A 15,234-nucleotide genomic window follows, 5' to 3' on the forward strand; every position below is an offset into this window, starting at 1 on the left:
TCAATGCAAGCACAGGCATGCACATACACACACAAATGCACTGAGCTCAAACACACACGCACACCTAAAACCTCTACAGGGAATCACAAAAACTGCAGACACAGCATAAAGAGCACTGACATCATACTGAACTGAACACAACCCCCATTAACATCATACTGAAATAAACACAACCCCCACTGACATCATACTGAACTAAACACAACCCCCACTGACGTCATAGTGAACTGAACACAACCCCCACTGACATCATAGTGAACTAAACACAACCCCCACTGACATCATAGTGAACTAAACACAACCCCCACTGACATCATAGTGAACTAAACACAACCCCCACTGACGTCATAGTGAACTGAACACAACCCCCACTGACATCATAGTGAACTAAACACAACCCCCACTGACGTCATAGTGAACTAAACACAACCCCCACTGACGTCATAGTGAACTGAACACAACCCCCACTGACATCATAGTGAACTAAACACAACCCCCACTGACGTCATAGTGAACTAAACACAACCCCACTGACGTCATAGTGAACTGAACACAACCCCCACTGACATCATACTGAACTGAACACAACCCCCACTGACATCATACTGAACTGAACACAACCCCCACTGACATCATACTGAACTGAACACAACCCCCACTGACATCATAGTGAACTAAACACAACCCCCACTGACATCATAGTGAAATAAACACAACCCCCACTGACATCATAGTGAACTAAACACAACCCCCACTGACATCATAGTGAACTAAACACAACCCCCACTGATGTCATACTGAAATAAACACAACCCCACTGACATCATACTGAACTAAACACAACCCCCACTGACGTCATAGTGAACTGAACACAACCCCCACTGACATCATAGTGAACTAAACACAACCCCCACTGACGTCATAGTGAACTAAACACAACCCCCACTGACGTGATTCTGAACTAAACACAACCCCCACTGACGTGATTCTGAACTAAACACAACCCCCACTGACATACTGAACTAAACACAACCCCCAATGATAAAACACAGCATACACAAGTTTCATATGGTTCAGAAAAAGAACCACACAATCATTCACTCAAACAAACACACGCGTACCTTCCTGGGGCACACTGGCGTTCCTGGCATTGTCTCGTTCCTCTGCGGTCTCATTGGACACGGATGTGCCGCTCTTGGTCCTCCGCAGGACACTGAATGCACGGTTCAACCGCCTGAAGGAGCGGCTCCTGACCGAGGTGCGGTCATAGTTTCGGACTGAGGGGACAGAGAGACAGGGGCACACTTTATAGAGCAGCTCTGTTCTGACTGAACATGCCTGGACAAGTCTCTGAGCCTGCCTCACCACAGCCAATCAGATGCCTGAGATCTCTCGTTCCCTCTGCCTCTAAAAAAGCCATAACAACAGCTTGAACACATCTGTTTTCGAGAATCCAATCAAAATCATTCATGGATTCCCCAAACACTCATTGGTTTGTCATTATGTCAAAGCTGAGGAACAGGATGGAGAGGGCCTATAAACTCTGCAGGGGTGATGAGCTTCGTAAACTGCAGCAGTCATGTTTCATGTAATCAACAGATAAAATTTGGTGCAGTATAAATACACCAGTCTGACCCTACTATAGTCTACTGAGATTCTGACAGGGAGTGTGGCTCTACCAGAGTGGAGCAGGCTGCAGTGGAGTGTGAGCCCCAGCCTGGCTCCCCTGAAAGCGGGGCAGTGAGCCTCTGCAACGCCCCTCGCTCTGCGGGCCTGGAGAGTTGCATAGGCCTCCTGACAGCCATATTATTCTTTAAAAGCACCCAGCTCTTCTGCAGATGACAGCTTGTTCAGCAGCAGTGGCTCTGCATGGCGGTGGGTGCTCTGCTCGGCAGCCCGGGCCAAAAGTGCTGTTGCAGCGTTATTTGGTGTCCCCACCGGCAGCGCGTTCACATTGAGAAAGGGTTGTGAGTGAGTACAACAGGTGTGAGTGGATCCAGGGTTCACAGGTGGGATGAGTGGAGGGTGAGGGCCTATCACCTCATTCAATATTAATGGAACTGGGCTGTGTTAAATTCTCATTCCACCCACTCTCACTTCCTCTCTTTACATTCTCTCTCTCTCTCTCTCTCTCTCTCTCTCTCTCTCTCTGTCTGTCTGTCTGTCTGTCTGTCTGTCTGTCTCTTTCTCTCTCTCTCTCTCTCTCTCTCTGCATGCTGGGAGTGTTTGGTGCATGCTGGGAATTGTGTGAGTGGTGTGTAGAGTTAGATATCTTGGTTTTTCTTTTATGTTTCCCTTTCTTGGTGATATCTTTTTTTCCCCCTTCCTATGCATGATTAAGGTTATCATTATTTTTATTTAGTTGTTGTGGTAGAATTAAGTATATTGTTTTTTGTGTCGAAATTACCCTAGTTTTGGCGGGGATGGCGACCCACATGGGGACGCCGTCTCTGTCACTTCGGCACGGCTTTAGGTGTGTTACTGAAGCTACTGTCACTGTGGAGGAGTTTCTGGTCGCCGTAGGAGAGAAGGTAGGATATGAGAATGTTGCTTATGCGTCACGGATGAATAAAGCGGTGGTGGTTTTTCTTAAAGAAGAGCGCCTTGTTGATTGTATGGTTGAGCACGGCGTACTTCTTAAAGGAATGTTTATTCAAGTTACGCCGCTATTTTCTCCGTCAACAAGGGTAACGATTTCCAATGTACCGCCGTTTATTCTCAATGAGCTATTGGAGTGCGAGTTATTGCGATTTGGGAAGTTCGCAAGTTCAATTAAGATTGTCCTGTTGGGTTGAAAACACCCGGCTTTGAAACAGGTTATGTCGTTTCGGCGACAGGTGTTTATGTTTTTGGATTCACCAGAGCAGACTTTGGAGTTATCGTTTAAAGTCAAGTATGATGACAGACTGTATATGGCTTATGCTAGTACGGGTAGTCAACGGTGTTTTGAGTATGGGGATGTTGGTCATAAGCGACATGCTTGCCCGAAAAGGGAGAAGGCAAAGGGAGGGGCGCAGGTGGTCCTCGTAACGCCTGGGCCCACTGATGTAGGGAGAGGTGGGCCGACAGCGGTAGAGCAGCCACAAACACTTGTTGCTGAGGAACAAGTTGTCCGTGTTGAGGGCATGGAGTTGCAACTTGTACCAGAGGGAAATGTTATGCAGCAGAAAAATATTGTTGTAGAAGGTAAGGATGGATCTGAAGAGCCATTTCCTCAGACTGGTAAGGAGTTGCCCAGTACGAGTGCTGGGGTACAGGAGGGGGTTCATGTGGAGCTAATCTCCCAGGTAGTGGAGGAGATGCCCACTATGAGTAATGATGTACAGGAGGGGGTTCAGGTGGGGCTAGTCTCCCAGGTAGTGGAGGAGATGCCTGGTATGAGTGATGGGGTGCAAGTGGGGAGTGTTGAGAGGGATGTGGTAGAAGAGTCAGGGGTCTGTGGCCTCAGTTGAGGAGGATCAGGAGAAGGATATCTCTATTGATAAGATAGTAGCTGGTGACGACTCAATTTACAGTCTAGAGGAGGTAAATGAGTTCCTGGATCAGACTTTTGGGAAATCTGTCAAATTGGCAGATTTTTTTGATGTTGATAAGTTTGTGAGGTCAGCTGTGATGTTACAGAAGACGGTGGGGTTAGACCAGTTGAGTGAGAAGAAGCGTTTTCGCTTGAGGAAATGTGTTACTGCTGTCACAGCAGCAAAAGGTAGTGGGAAATGTGGTCAGGTTAAGAGAAAATTTAAATAATGGTGATAATCATGCCTCTTAGGGTGTCTTTTTTCTCTTTGTTTTTTCTGTGGTTTCATCTGTTTTTCCTTTCTCTTTTCTATATGGAGGTACTAAGGGTAGGTTCTCTTTTCTATATGGAGGTACTAAGGGGAGGTTCTCTTTTCTATATGGAGGTACTAAGGGTAGGTTCTCTTTTCTATATGGAGGTACTAAGGGGAGGTTCTCTTTTCTATATGGAGGTACTAAGGGTAGGTTCTCTTTTCTATATGGAGGTACTAAGGGGAGGTTCTCTTTTCTATATGGAGGTACTAAGGGTAGGTTCTCTTTTCTATATGGAGATACTAAGGGGAGGTTCTCTTTTCTATATGGAGGTACTAAGGGTAGGTTCTCTTTTCTATATGGAGGTACTAAGGGGAGGTTCTCTTTTCTATATGGAGGTACTAAGGGTAGGTTCTCTTTTCTATATGGAGGTACTAAGGGTAGGTTCTCTTTTCTATATGGAGGTACTAAGGGGAGGTTCTCTTTTCTATATGGAGGTACTAAGGGTAGGTTCTCTTTTCTATATGGAGGTACTAAGGGGAGGTTCTCTTTTCTATATGGAGGTACTAAGGGTAGGTTCTCTTTTCTATATGGAGGTACTAAGGGTAGGTTCTCTTTTCTATATGGAGGTACTAAGGGTAGGCTCTCTTTTCTATATGGAGGTACTAAGGGGAGGTTCTCTTTTCTATATGGAGGTACTAAGGGTAGGTTCTCTTTTCTATATGGAGGTACTAAGGGGAGGTTCTCTTTTCTATATGGAGGTACTAAGGGTAGGTTCTCTTTTCTATATGGAGGTACTAAGGGTAGGTTCTCTTTTCTATATGGAGGTACTAAGGGGAGGTTCTCTTTTCTATATGGAGGTACTAAGGGTAGGTTCTCTTTTCTATATGGAGGTACTAAGGGGAGGTTCTCTTTTCTATATGGAGGTACTAAGGGTAGGTTCTCTTTTCTATATGGAGGTACTAAGGGGAGGTTCTCTTTTCTATATGGAGGTACTAAGGGTAGGTTCTCTTTTCTATATGGAGGTACTAAGGGGAGGTTCTCTTTTCTATATGGAGGTACTAAGGGTAGGTTCTCTTTTCTATATGGAGGTACTAAGGGTAGGTTCTCTTTTCTATATGGAGGTACTAAGGGGAGGTTCTCTTTTCTATATGGAGTACTAAGGGTAGGTTCTCTTTTCTATATGGAGGTACTAAGGGGAGGTTCTCTTTCTATATGGAGGTACTAAGGGTAGGTTCTCTTTTCTATATGGAGGTACTAAGGGGAGGTTCTCTTTTCTATATGGAGGTACTAAGGGTAGGTTCTCTTTTCTATATGGAGGTACTAAGGGGAGGTTCTCTTTCTATATGGAGGTACTAAGGGTAGGTTCTCTTTTCTATATGGAGATACTAAGGGGAGGTTCTCTTTTCTATATGGAGGTACTAAGGGTAGGTTCTCTTTTCTATATGGAGGTACTAAGGGGAGGTTCTCTTTTCTATATGGAGGTACTAAGGGTAGGTTCTCTTTTCTATATGGAGGTACTAAGGGGAGGTTCTCTTTTCTATATGGAGGTACTAAGGGTAGGTTCTCTTTTCTATATGGAGGTACTAAGGGGAGGTTCTCTTTTCTATATGGAGGTACTAAGGGTAGGTTCTCTTTTCTATATGGAGGTACTAAGGGGAGGTTCTCTTTTCTATATGGAGGTACTAAGGGTAGGTTCTCTTTTCTATATGGAGATACTAAGGGGAGGTTCTCTTTTCTATATGGAGGTACTAAGGGTAGGTTCTCTTTTCTATATGGAGGTACTAAGGGTAGGCTCTCTTTTCTATATGGAGGTACTAAGGGGAGGTTCTCTTTTCTATATGGAGGTACTAAGGGTAGGTTCTCTTTTCTATATGGAGGTACTAAGGGGAGGTTCTCTTTTCTATATGGAGGTACTAAGGGTAGGTTCTCTTTTCTATATGGAGGTACTAAGGGTAGGTTCTCTTTTCTATATGGAGGTACTAAGGGGAGGTTCTCTTTTCTATATGGAGGTACTAAGGGTAGGTTCTCTTTTCTATATGGAGGTACTAAGGGGAGGTTCTCTTTTCTATATGGAGGTACTAAGGGTATGTTCTCTTTTCTATATGGAGGTACTAAGGGTAGGTTCTCTTTTCTATATGGAGGTACTAAGGGTAGGCTCTCTTTTCTATATGGAGGTACTAAGGGTAGGTTCTCTTTTCTATATGGAGGTACTAAGGGTAGGTTCTCTTTTCTATATGGAGGTACTAAGGGTAGGTTCTCTTTTCTATATGGAGGTACTAAGGGGAGGTTCTCTTTTCTATATGGAGGTACTAAGGGGAGGTTCTCTTTTCTATATGGAGGTACTAAGGGTAGGTTCTCTTTTCTATATGGAGGTACTAAGGGTAGGTTCTCTTTTCTATATGGAGGTACTAAGGGTAGGCTCTCTTTTCTATATGGAGGTACTAAGGGTAGGTTCTCTTTTCTATATGGAGGTACTAAGGGTAGGTTCTCTTTTCTATATGGAGGTACTAAGGGTAGGTTCTCTTTTCTATATGGAGGTACTAAGGGGAGGTTCTCTTTTCTATATGGAGGTACTAAGGGGAGGTTCTCTTTTCTATATGGAGGTACTAAGGGGAGGTTCTCTTTTCTATATGGAGATACTAAGGGTAGGTTCTCTTTTCTATATGGAGGTACTAAGGGGAGGTTCTCTTTTCTATATGGAGGTACTAAGGGGAGGTTCTCTTTTCTATGTGGAGGTACTAAGGGTAGGTTCTCTTTTCTATATGGAGGTACTAAGAGTAGGTTCTCTTTTCTATGTGGAGGTACTAAGGGTAGGTTCTCTTTTCTATATGGAGGTACTAAGAGTAGGTTCTCTTTTCTATGTGGAGGTACTAAGGGTAGGTTCTCTTTTCTATATGGAGGTACTAAGGGTAGGTTCTCTTTTCTATATGGAGGTACTAAGGGTAGGTTCTCTTTTCTATATGGAGGTACTAAGGGTAGGTTCTCTTTCTATATGGAGGTACTAAGGGTAGGTTCTCTTTTCTATGTGGAGGTACTAAGGGTAGGTTCTCTTTTCTATATGGAGATACTAAGGGTAGGTTCTCTTTTCTATATGGAGGTACTAAGGGTAGGTTCTCTTTTCTATATGGAGGTACTAAGGGTAGGTTCTCTTTTCTATATGGAGGTACTAAGGGTAGGTTCTCTTTTCTATATGGAGGTACTAAGGGTAGGTTCTCTTTTCTATATGGAGGTACTAAGAGTAGGTTCTCTTTTCTATATGGAGGTACTAAGGTTAGGTTCTCTTTTCTATATGGAGGTACTAAGGGTAGGTTCTCTTTTCTATATGGAGGTACTAAGGGTAGGTTCTCTTTTCTATATGGAGGTACTAAGGGTAGGTTCTCTTTTCTATATGGAGGTACTAAGGGTAGGTTCTCTTTTCTATATGGAGGTACTAAGGGTAGGTTCTCTTTTCTATATGGAGGTACTAAGGGTAGGTTCTCTTTTCTATATGGAGGTACTAAGGGTAGGTTCTCTTTTCTATATGGAGATACTAAGGGTAGGTTCTCTTTTCTATATGGAGGTACTAAGGGTAGGTTCTCTTTTCTATATGGAGGTACTAAGGGTAGGTTCTCTTTTCTATATGGAGATACTAAGGGTAGGTTCTCTTTTCTATATGGAGGTACTAAGGGTAGGTTCTCTTTTCTATATGGAGGTACTAAGGGTAGGTTCTCTTTTCTATATGGAGATACTAAGGGTAGGTTCTCTTTTCTACATGGAGGTACTAAGAGTAGGTTCTCTTTTCTACATGGAGGTACTAAGAGTAGGTTCTCTTTTCTATATGGAGGTACTAAGGGTAGGTTCTCTTTTCTATATGGAGGTACTAAGGGTAGGTTCTCTTTTCTATATGGAGATACTAAGGGTAGGTTCTCTTTTCTATATGGAGGTACTAAGGGTAGGTTATCTTTTCTATATGGAGGTACTAAGGGTAGGTTCTCTTTTCTACATGGAGGTACTAAGAGTAGGTTCTCTTTTCTACATGGAGGTACTAAGAGTAGGTTCTCTTTTCTATATGGAGGTACTAAGGGTAGGTTCTCTTTTCTATATGGAGGTACTAAGGGTAGGTTCTCTTTTCTATATGGAGGTACTAAGGGTAGGTTCTCTTTTCTATATGGAGGTACTAAGGGTAGGTTCTCTCAATATTAATGGTGGAAGGGACAGGAATAAGAGGGCTTGGGTATTAAAAGTAATAAAACAGAAAATACTTATTGTAGTTTTTCTACAGGAGACACATAGTGATGAGGCTAATGAGGTTGACTAGGGTATGTGGTGGGAGGGGCAGCATATACTCAGTCATGGTACTAATTTCAGTGCTGGGGTGGCAGTCTTGTTTTCCTCGGGCTTAGGGGCGACTGTGGTATCTACAACAGAGATTGTCAAGGGTCGGGTTTTATTGGTCAAGGTGGATGTTATGTTTTTTTTAATGTTTCTGCTCCTAATGAGGGTACAGAGCGTATTGCTGTATTTGATCAAATAAAGGAAACCTTAAGACAGTGTGACCAAGAGGGGTGTATGGTTTTAGGGGGGGACTGGAATTGTACAGAAGATTTTACTGTTGACCACACTGCTGAAGAATCTCATCTGCGGTCAGCCACTTGCCTGTCTGGTCTATTAACTGAGTTTGAGCTTTCTGATGTGTGGAGAGTAAGGAATGCAAAACGTTAGGCAGTACACATGGTTAAAAGTTAATGAAGGTGGTGTCAGTGCAGTAAGGTTAGACAGGTTGTATGTATCTGATCACTACTGTAGTAGGGTTGGAAGGTTAGACAGGTTGTATGTATCTGATCACTGCTGTAGTAGGTTTGGAAGGTTAGACAGGTTGTATGTATCTGATCACTACTGTAGTAGGGTTGGAAGGTTAGACAGGTTGTATGTATCTGATCACTACTGTAGTAGGGTTGGAAGGTTAGACAGGTTGTATGTATCTGATCACTACTGTAGTAGGGTTGGAAGGTTAGACAGGTTGTATGTATCTGATCACTACTGTAGTAGGGTTGGAAGGTTAGACAGGTTGTATGTATCTGATCACTGCTGTAGTAGGTTTGGAAGGTTAGACAGGTTGTATGTATCTGATCACTACTGTAGTAGGGTTGGAAGGTGTGATATTACTACTGTGGGTTTCTCACCATATTGTTACTGTTGATATTCACTTGTCCTGTCCACGAAGGCCATCACCTTACTGGTATTTTAATGTTAACTTGTTACATGATGTCATGTTTTGGGAGGGTGTAGTGGAGAAAGGGTGTGCCAGAATGTCAAGGTGGAAATGGGTGCTACCCCAGATGTCTTATAGGGGAAGGGTGGTAGCTAATAATCTTGCTGCCTCTACCCTGTGGCATAGACTAATGATTTTGCAGCCAGTACAAGAGCTTCAGAGGACTGTTGTCAATTTCTTCTGGTCTGGACAACATTAGATTAAAGCTGCAGCCCTGTACCTGCCACTGCATTGATCTGTTTATGAGTATATGGGTTATTCAGTCTGTTGTGTTTAGTTAGTGTGGATGAGGATTTAGTGTTGTGTTTTTAATTGATGTTTAACTACGGTTTTGTATGAGTTTTTATTGTGGTGTGGGTTCCCAGACCCAATAAAGATGATTTAAAACTCAAACTCTCTGTCTGTCTGTCTGTCTGTCTGTCTGTCTGTCTGTCTGTCTGTCTGTCTGTCTGTCTGTCTGTCTGTCTCTCTCTCTCCCCCTCTCTCTCTCTGTCTCTCTCTCTCTCTGTCTCTCTCTGTGATAAAAGATTAGTGAAGAAGCAATGCTACAAAAGCTAATTTAAGAATAGGATTTCTGTCAAAAATCTTGAAGTAGTACAGATACTGTGTTTCAGTGAGCATGGGTTCTGGGATGTTTACCTGTGTGTGGGTATGATGTAAAATGTATGTTTAAATAGTGTTTACTGGTGGTATCTATGTGAGTGAGGGACTATGAAACTGTGACTAGAAAGCCTCCACTGGCTCCCTGCTTTCTATTGCTTTTCAATCAGTCACACTGACAAACAGTTCGATACGCACAAGCACGCACGCATTTACGCACACACACACACTGCTTTATAGATCAGAGAAAGGTTACTTGGTGCAGAACTACACAATCACAAACACATCCGTATGTACGCACACTCACAATCACTTTTTTTGGTACTGCTGCGGGCTGCCAGGCTGGTGGTGCTGCCTGATTGGCTGTTGTCCTCCATGCTGGGGTCAAAGGCGGGGTTGATGAGGCCGGGATCATCTGATAGGAGGGCGACGGCAGCGGAGGTGGGGCCATCGCCGGGCAGGGTGGCAACGGTGAGTTCTGACGTGCTGTCAGTGCAGTCACCCTCCTGGGAACGCCGCTTCCTGTCTGCAGACAGGCCATAGTGAGACGCACCTTTACACCTGCAAATCCACACAGGGAGAGAAGGATGGTCAATCAGGGGGACACACCATAGGCCCAGCTGGATGAGGTGATGCATCAACAACAACATCCCAGCAAGAAAATATGGGATACTGGGACAGTGAGGTGTGTGGAACCTGTGATGGATAGAACCATTATTCTGCTCTCAATGACTCATCACCAATTACCATGTGTCATGAATTATGATGCACTGAACACACAACAGCCACTGAATCACGGAGCAAAATGGAGATAGCCATCAGTCAACAATGGCTGACAACATGTCAACCCTGTCTGAATCCTCCTGTACCCTCGGTGGATCAGTAGTGACAACGGTTAACAACACAGTCCAGTTAGAAACAATATGTACAGGGATTAAACCAGAGGGATAAAGGTTAAAGGTCACTACCATCTCAGGAGCATTAGTTAAAGTGTTGTGACCTCCAACCCATCACCCTCTGGCTGTGTCCATCTCCTCACCTCCACGTCCTGATCCTAGCTGCCCTGAGGCGACATCTATCTGACCTCACGACTGAGGTCATCATCTTGGTAAGTGATTCCTCCTCAGGCAACAACATCACATACCCAATACGCAACCTGCTAGTGTATAATTGCATATTTTCTTTCATACATCCCTGATCATTGTATTTGTATTTAATGGCTGTTCATCTGTAATAAAAAGTGGTTTGATAATGTCATACTGAGCCGCTGAGTCTCTGCTTCTTGTCATCCTTCCTGGCTTCTTTATTTTATTCATTCAGTGTATAATGATATGCATTATGCTGCTCTGTGAGTCGCTGTGGATAAGACCAGCTAACAGATTGAATGATGATGTGAGCAAACAAATGTATAGAACAGGTAACAGAAGAGACATCAGGAATACAAAACACCACGCAGGTCTTAAAGTCATATTCTCCCTCATGAAACTAATCGCATTCTCAAACTATTCTTCTTTCCCGTACCTACACTCGACATGCAATACAAACAGAACACTTGAAAGGCACAAACACACAAACACCCACGTGCACATGCACATACACAGGAACGTACGCACGCAAACACACACACACACACACACAAACACACACACACAAATCCCTACAATTGAAATCTTCACAAACTGATCATGTTGGGAATGTGTTTGCATATAGACAGCAAACAACAGTCTCTGTGTCTTCCTCTCCCATAGTAAAGGCTTTTGGTTGAAGCTCCAACAACGGAAGCTGAAATAACATTGTCCTGTCTCTGCATCTCTGTGGAGCCATACTGTGTTTTTATGGGCTGGATCAGACCCAGTTAGAGCTTCTACTCACACACAGACATACACAGCAAACTAGATCCATTTCTATATAAATCCTCATTACAGCAGCAGGTATTATTACTGTATATGGAGGACAGGATGCAATTAAGGCAAAATGGAGGACATAAAGCAATAGCTAAAATGGTGGCAGTCAGCCTCATGCTCCATTTGGGAGAATACAAATAGAGGAAATAGCATTAAATGGCGCTGAGTAATGGAAGCCCAGAAACAGGCTGTGTGTCTGAGGGAGAGAGGCCATTGGCTCTCTGGGGGCTCCAGCGTTTTGTCTCAATCAGAAGTCTGTCTGAGCAGGTCATGCTCTGTGTCCATACATCACAGACAGAGACATTTAATCCTGAACTGGCCTCTATATCTTACTTTTCCAGCCATTGGGCTTGACTCTCGCCAGTCAGCTCTAACACTCGGCTGACAGACACACAGAGAGTTTGGGGAGCAGTCGATTCAGTGTCGGTGTGGTGACTGACATTCAAAGAAGAGGATGAAGTTTCAGACAGTGGAGCCAAGCAGAGGCCCATTGATCATGATTTGTGGCCCAGTCAGAGCTCTGCTATGCAGGGATACTTGTGGTTACTAACTCCCCCTCCTCCACCTGTGTTCCACCAGGCTGTCAGATGGAGGGAGGCGTGTCTGTGTGTGTGTGTCCGTTCAAGCACGCGTGTGTGTGTGTGCATGTGTGTTTCTCTCTCTGCTGGAAACTCACCTTAATTCAGAGTTACTATATTGATTCTCATCAAGCGTGTCGAGTCAGCAATATACCACTTAAGCAAGGGAAGTGTTTGGATAGAAGAACACTATTTCAGTCAACAACACTGAGCCCTACACCAGTAGAGAGGAGCAGCAGCCTTTCACATGTCACTCAACATCCATTAGTGTAATTAAAGCTACATGCACATCAGACACAAAATACTGCTGTTACACCAGCATGTTACGTGCACGCTCGTATGCGCACACACATACAAACACACACACACACACACAAACAACACACAGACAAACAACACACACACACACACACATACAGACGCTGCGATACACCTACAGATGGCAAAGCCTGTAGTACAGTACATTAGGCCAAGCTGACAGTAAGCAATTAAATCCTTAGACAAAATTCCCATAATATTATTTCAACTTCGGCAGTGGAAAACCACAGTAAACATAGCTGTTCAGAGAGTGATGAAGAAGTTCCATTCAGATATGTAAATCTCAGAGACCACCCAACCAGCAATTTCCTTCTAATCCTGGTGCCATATTTGAATAACCATTAATAAAAACATACATACCATTTGTTCAGGTCTGTCAAAGGCTACTTCTTATGTCTACCGGTGTCCTTGTCTCCCCGTCTCTTTATCTGTCTGCCTCCCCGTCTGTCTCCTGGTCCGTCTCCCTGTCCGTCTCCCCGTCTCTTTATCTGTATGCCTCCCCGTCTGTCTCCTGGTCCGTCTCCCTGTCCGTCTCCCCGTCTCTTTATCTGTCTGCCTCCCCGTCCGTCTCCCTGTCCGTCTCCCATCTGTTTGTCTGTCCATCTCCCCGTCCGTCTCCCTGTCCGTCTCCCCGTTTGTTTGTCTCCCTGTCCGCCTCCCGGTCCGTCTCCCTGTCTGTTTGTCTGTCCGTCTGTCTGTTCGTCTCCCCGTCTGTCTCCCGGTCTCCATGTCTGTTTGTCTGTCCATCTCAGAGTCTGTCTCCCGGTCCATCTCCCTGTCTGTCCGTGTCCCTGTCCATCTCCCCGTCGGTGTCTTTCCGTCTGTCTCCCTGTCTGTATAACTGTTTTTCTGTCCATCTCCCTGTCCTTCTCCCCGTCTGTTTGTCTCACCGTCTGTTCATCTGTCCGTCTCTGAGTTTGTCCCCCAGTACATCTCCCTGTCTGTCCGTCTCCCTGTCCTTCTCCTCCTCTGTTTGTCTCACCGTCTGTCTGTCTGTCCGTCTCCTGGTCTGTTTGTCTGTCCGTCTGTTCGTCTGTTCGTCTCCCTGTCTGTTTGTCTGTTTGTCTGTTCGTCTCCCTGTCTGTTCATCTGTGGGTGTACCTGTCTGTCTTCCTGTCTTCATCCTGCAAGTCACCAGACGAACTTGCTGGGTATGAAATAAGCTGTAGCGTCTGTACCATCAAATTGATTGTATATCCAAATATGATCCAAGTAATAAGCTCACACAAGGTGTGTGACCAATGCATCACCCAGGTGGTTTGAAAATAACTAGAAGGCATTATCTATTCGAGCGGAAACTCACAGCACAATATGGTCTTCCCCTCAGAGATGACACGCTAGTCATTGTCTCGTGTGTGCCTTGTCATTAAGGGCTTTGGCTACCCTTAAATCAAATCCCCTTCCTTCTGGGCATCAGAGGCACAGTTCTGCCGTAGCCACTTAGGCATATCTCCACTGCTGCTAAGAGCTTTAATGGCTGTCTGGAGGAATTAAGGCCACAATCTCTCCAGTCTGAGGCCAGGAACAGGGAACCCAGACAACCGGCCCGAAGTCACAGAGGGACAGACAGGACCCCAGAGAAAGGATCCAATGTGACTACAAAGTGTCCTATGAGTATACAAGCTAACAAAAAGACAAATCTCACATAATTTTCTTCAGAACCAACTACTCTATCTTTTTGTCTGCCCTCCTATCTAATACACAAACACAACCTCCTCCTGTAGTGGAAGTTGTGTTTTTCTGCCCCCTCCTCTCCACTGTGTGTGTCAGTGAGTGATTTCTGGGGATCATGAAAAAACTTTGTGCTTGCGCAGCCCGCCTCAGCAGCAGTACACCAGGCCTAGTTCTCCACAGTTCCAGACACAGAGAGACGCTTCAACTATCACATAATCTCCCTCAACCCTGTGATCTGGAGAGAGATAGCAACTCTAACCCATTCCTTATCACTAAAACATTCTCACCAATCCTCCCTTCCTCTCCTTCTTTTCAACCTGCCCTCCTCCCCACTCCGTCTCTAGCACAAAAATAATTACCCAGCATGCCGTGGGAGAGGCGGCGGTGGCGGTGACGGTGGCGGAAGAGAGAGTGGAGGAAGCGCCCTTGCTGGCGGTGACACAAACAGTCCTGTTCATATGATGTGAAATAAACACCAGCTCACAACTTATCAAAGCCTGTGAGATTCTCCAATCCTCTTTAGGGGTGAGTGGATTATCCTCCCTAACCCAAATATACTACGCTACGTTCTCCTATCCCTCCCTGAGCGCAGCACAGAAACATATCTACACAGAATACACAGCCAGCACAAATAACCAGGCCACTATTAAAATATAAACTAGATCAGTCAGTCAGGTATGGACACAGGGTTCCCATGAATGGCCTTGACTACCCAGAGTGTGTCCTCATTCCCGTCAGTCAAGGATGGTGCAGTGTTGTGACCTGATCTCTGATGGGCGTATCCACTGTGAGGTTGGTGTATAGCATCCTCTCCTCTCTCAGATGGCTACTGAGTTACTGAGAGTCCTACAGGAACCAACCCAGTCCCCGCCGGCCCTTCCCCCCTTCGGGCAGTAGAGAATCCAGCAGTGTTAATCCAGACTATAGGAGTACTGCAGTGCAATCCTCTCCCAGCTCACTACATGACAACTCAGTTCTTAAAACACATTGGAATATAACTCCTGACATAAGAGTGGCTGAGAGAAAATAAACGTATCTATGTCAGTGTGAATGAGGGGGAATTTTTATGTGAAAGAGAATGTCGTTTGGGACCGACAATAGCTTTGCCCAGGTGGCCTATGTTGGTGTTATCCCATCATTC

At 44.7% G+C, this 15,234-nt stretch overlaps 1 protein-coding gene across 9 annotated transcripts in view; it reads right to left on the reverse strand.

The window, feature by feature from the left end:
• The window catches only part of LOC115158526 (E3 ubiquitin-protein ligase LNX), an 84,809-nt gene that overhangs the window by 24,827 nt on the left and 44,748 nt on the right, over window positions 1–15,234 (reverse strand). For 8 of the 9 annotated variants that reach the window (XM_029707591.1, XM_029707590.1, XM_029707589.1 and 5 more), the window contains 2 exons: window positions 9,921–10,180; window positions 1,122–1,277 (listed from right to left, as the gene is read on the reverse strand). In XM_029707591.1, the coding sequence (XP_029563451.1) occupies window positions 1,122–1,277; window positions 9,921–10,180 (416 nt within the window). The remainder of the gene's footprint in view (window positions 1–1,121; window positions 1,278–9,920; window positions 10,181–15,234) is intronic. The other variant, XM_029707594.1, reaches the window with a different exon arrangement.

This window comes from Salmo trutta, chromosome 22 (assembly GCF_901001165.1).
Source record: "Salmo trutta chromosome 22, fSalTru1.1, whole genome shotgun sequence".
In the NCBI taxonomy this organism is placed as follows: domain Eukaryota; kingdom Metazoa; phylum Chordata; class Actinopteri; order Salmoniformes; family Salmonidae; genus Salmo; species Salmo trutta.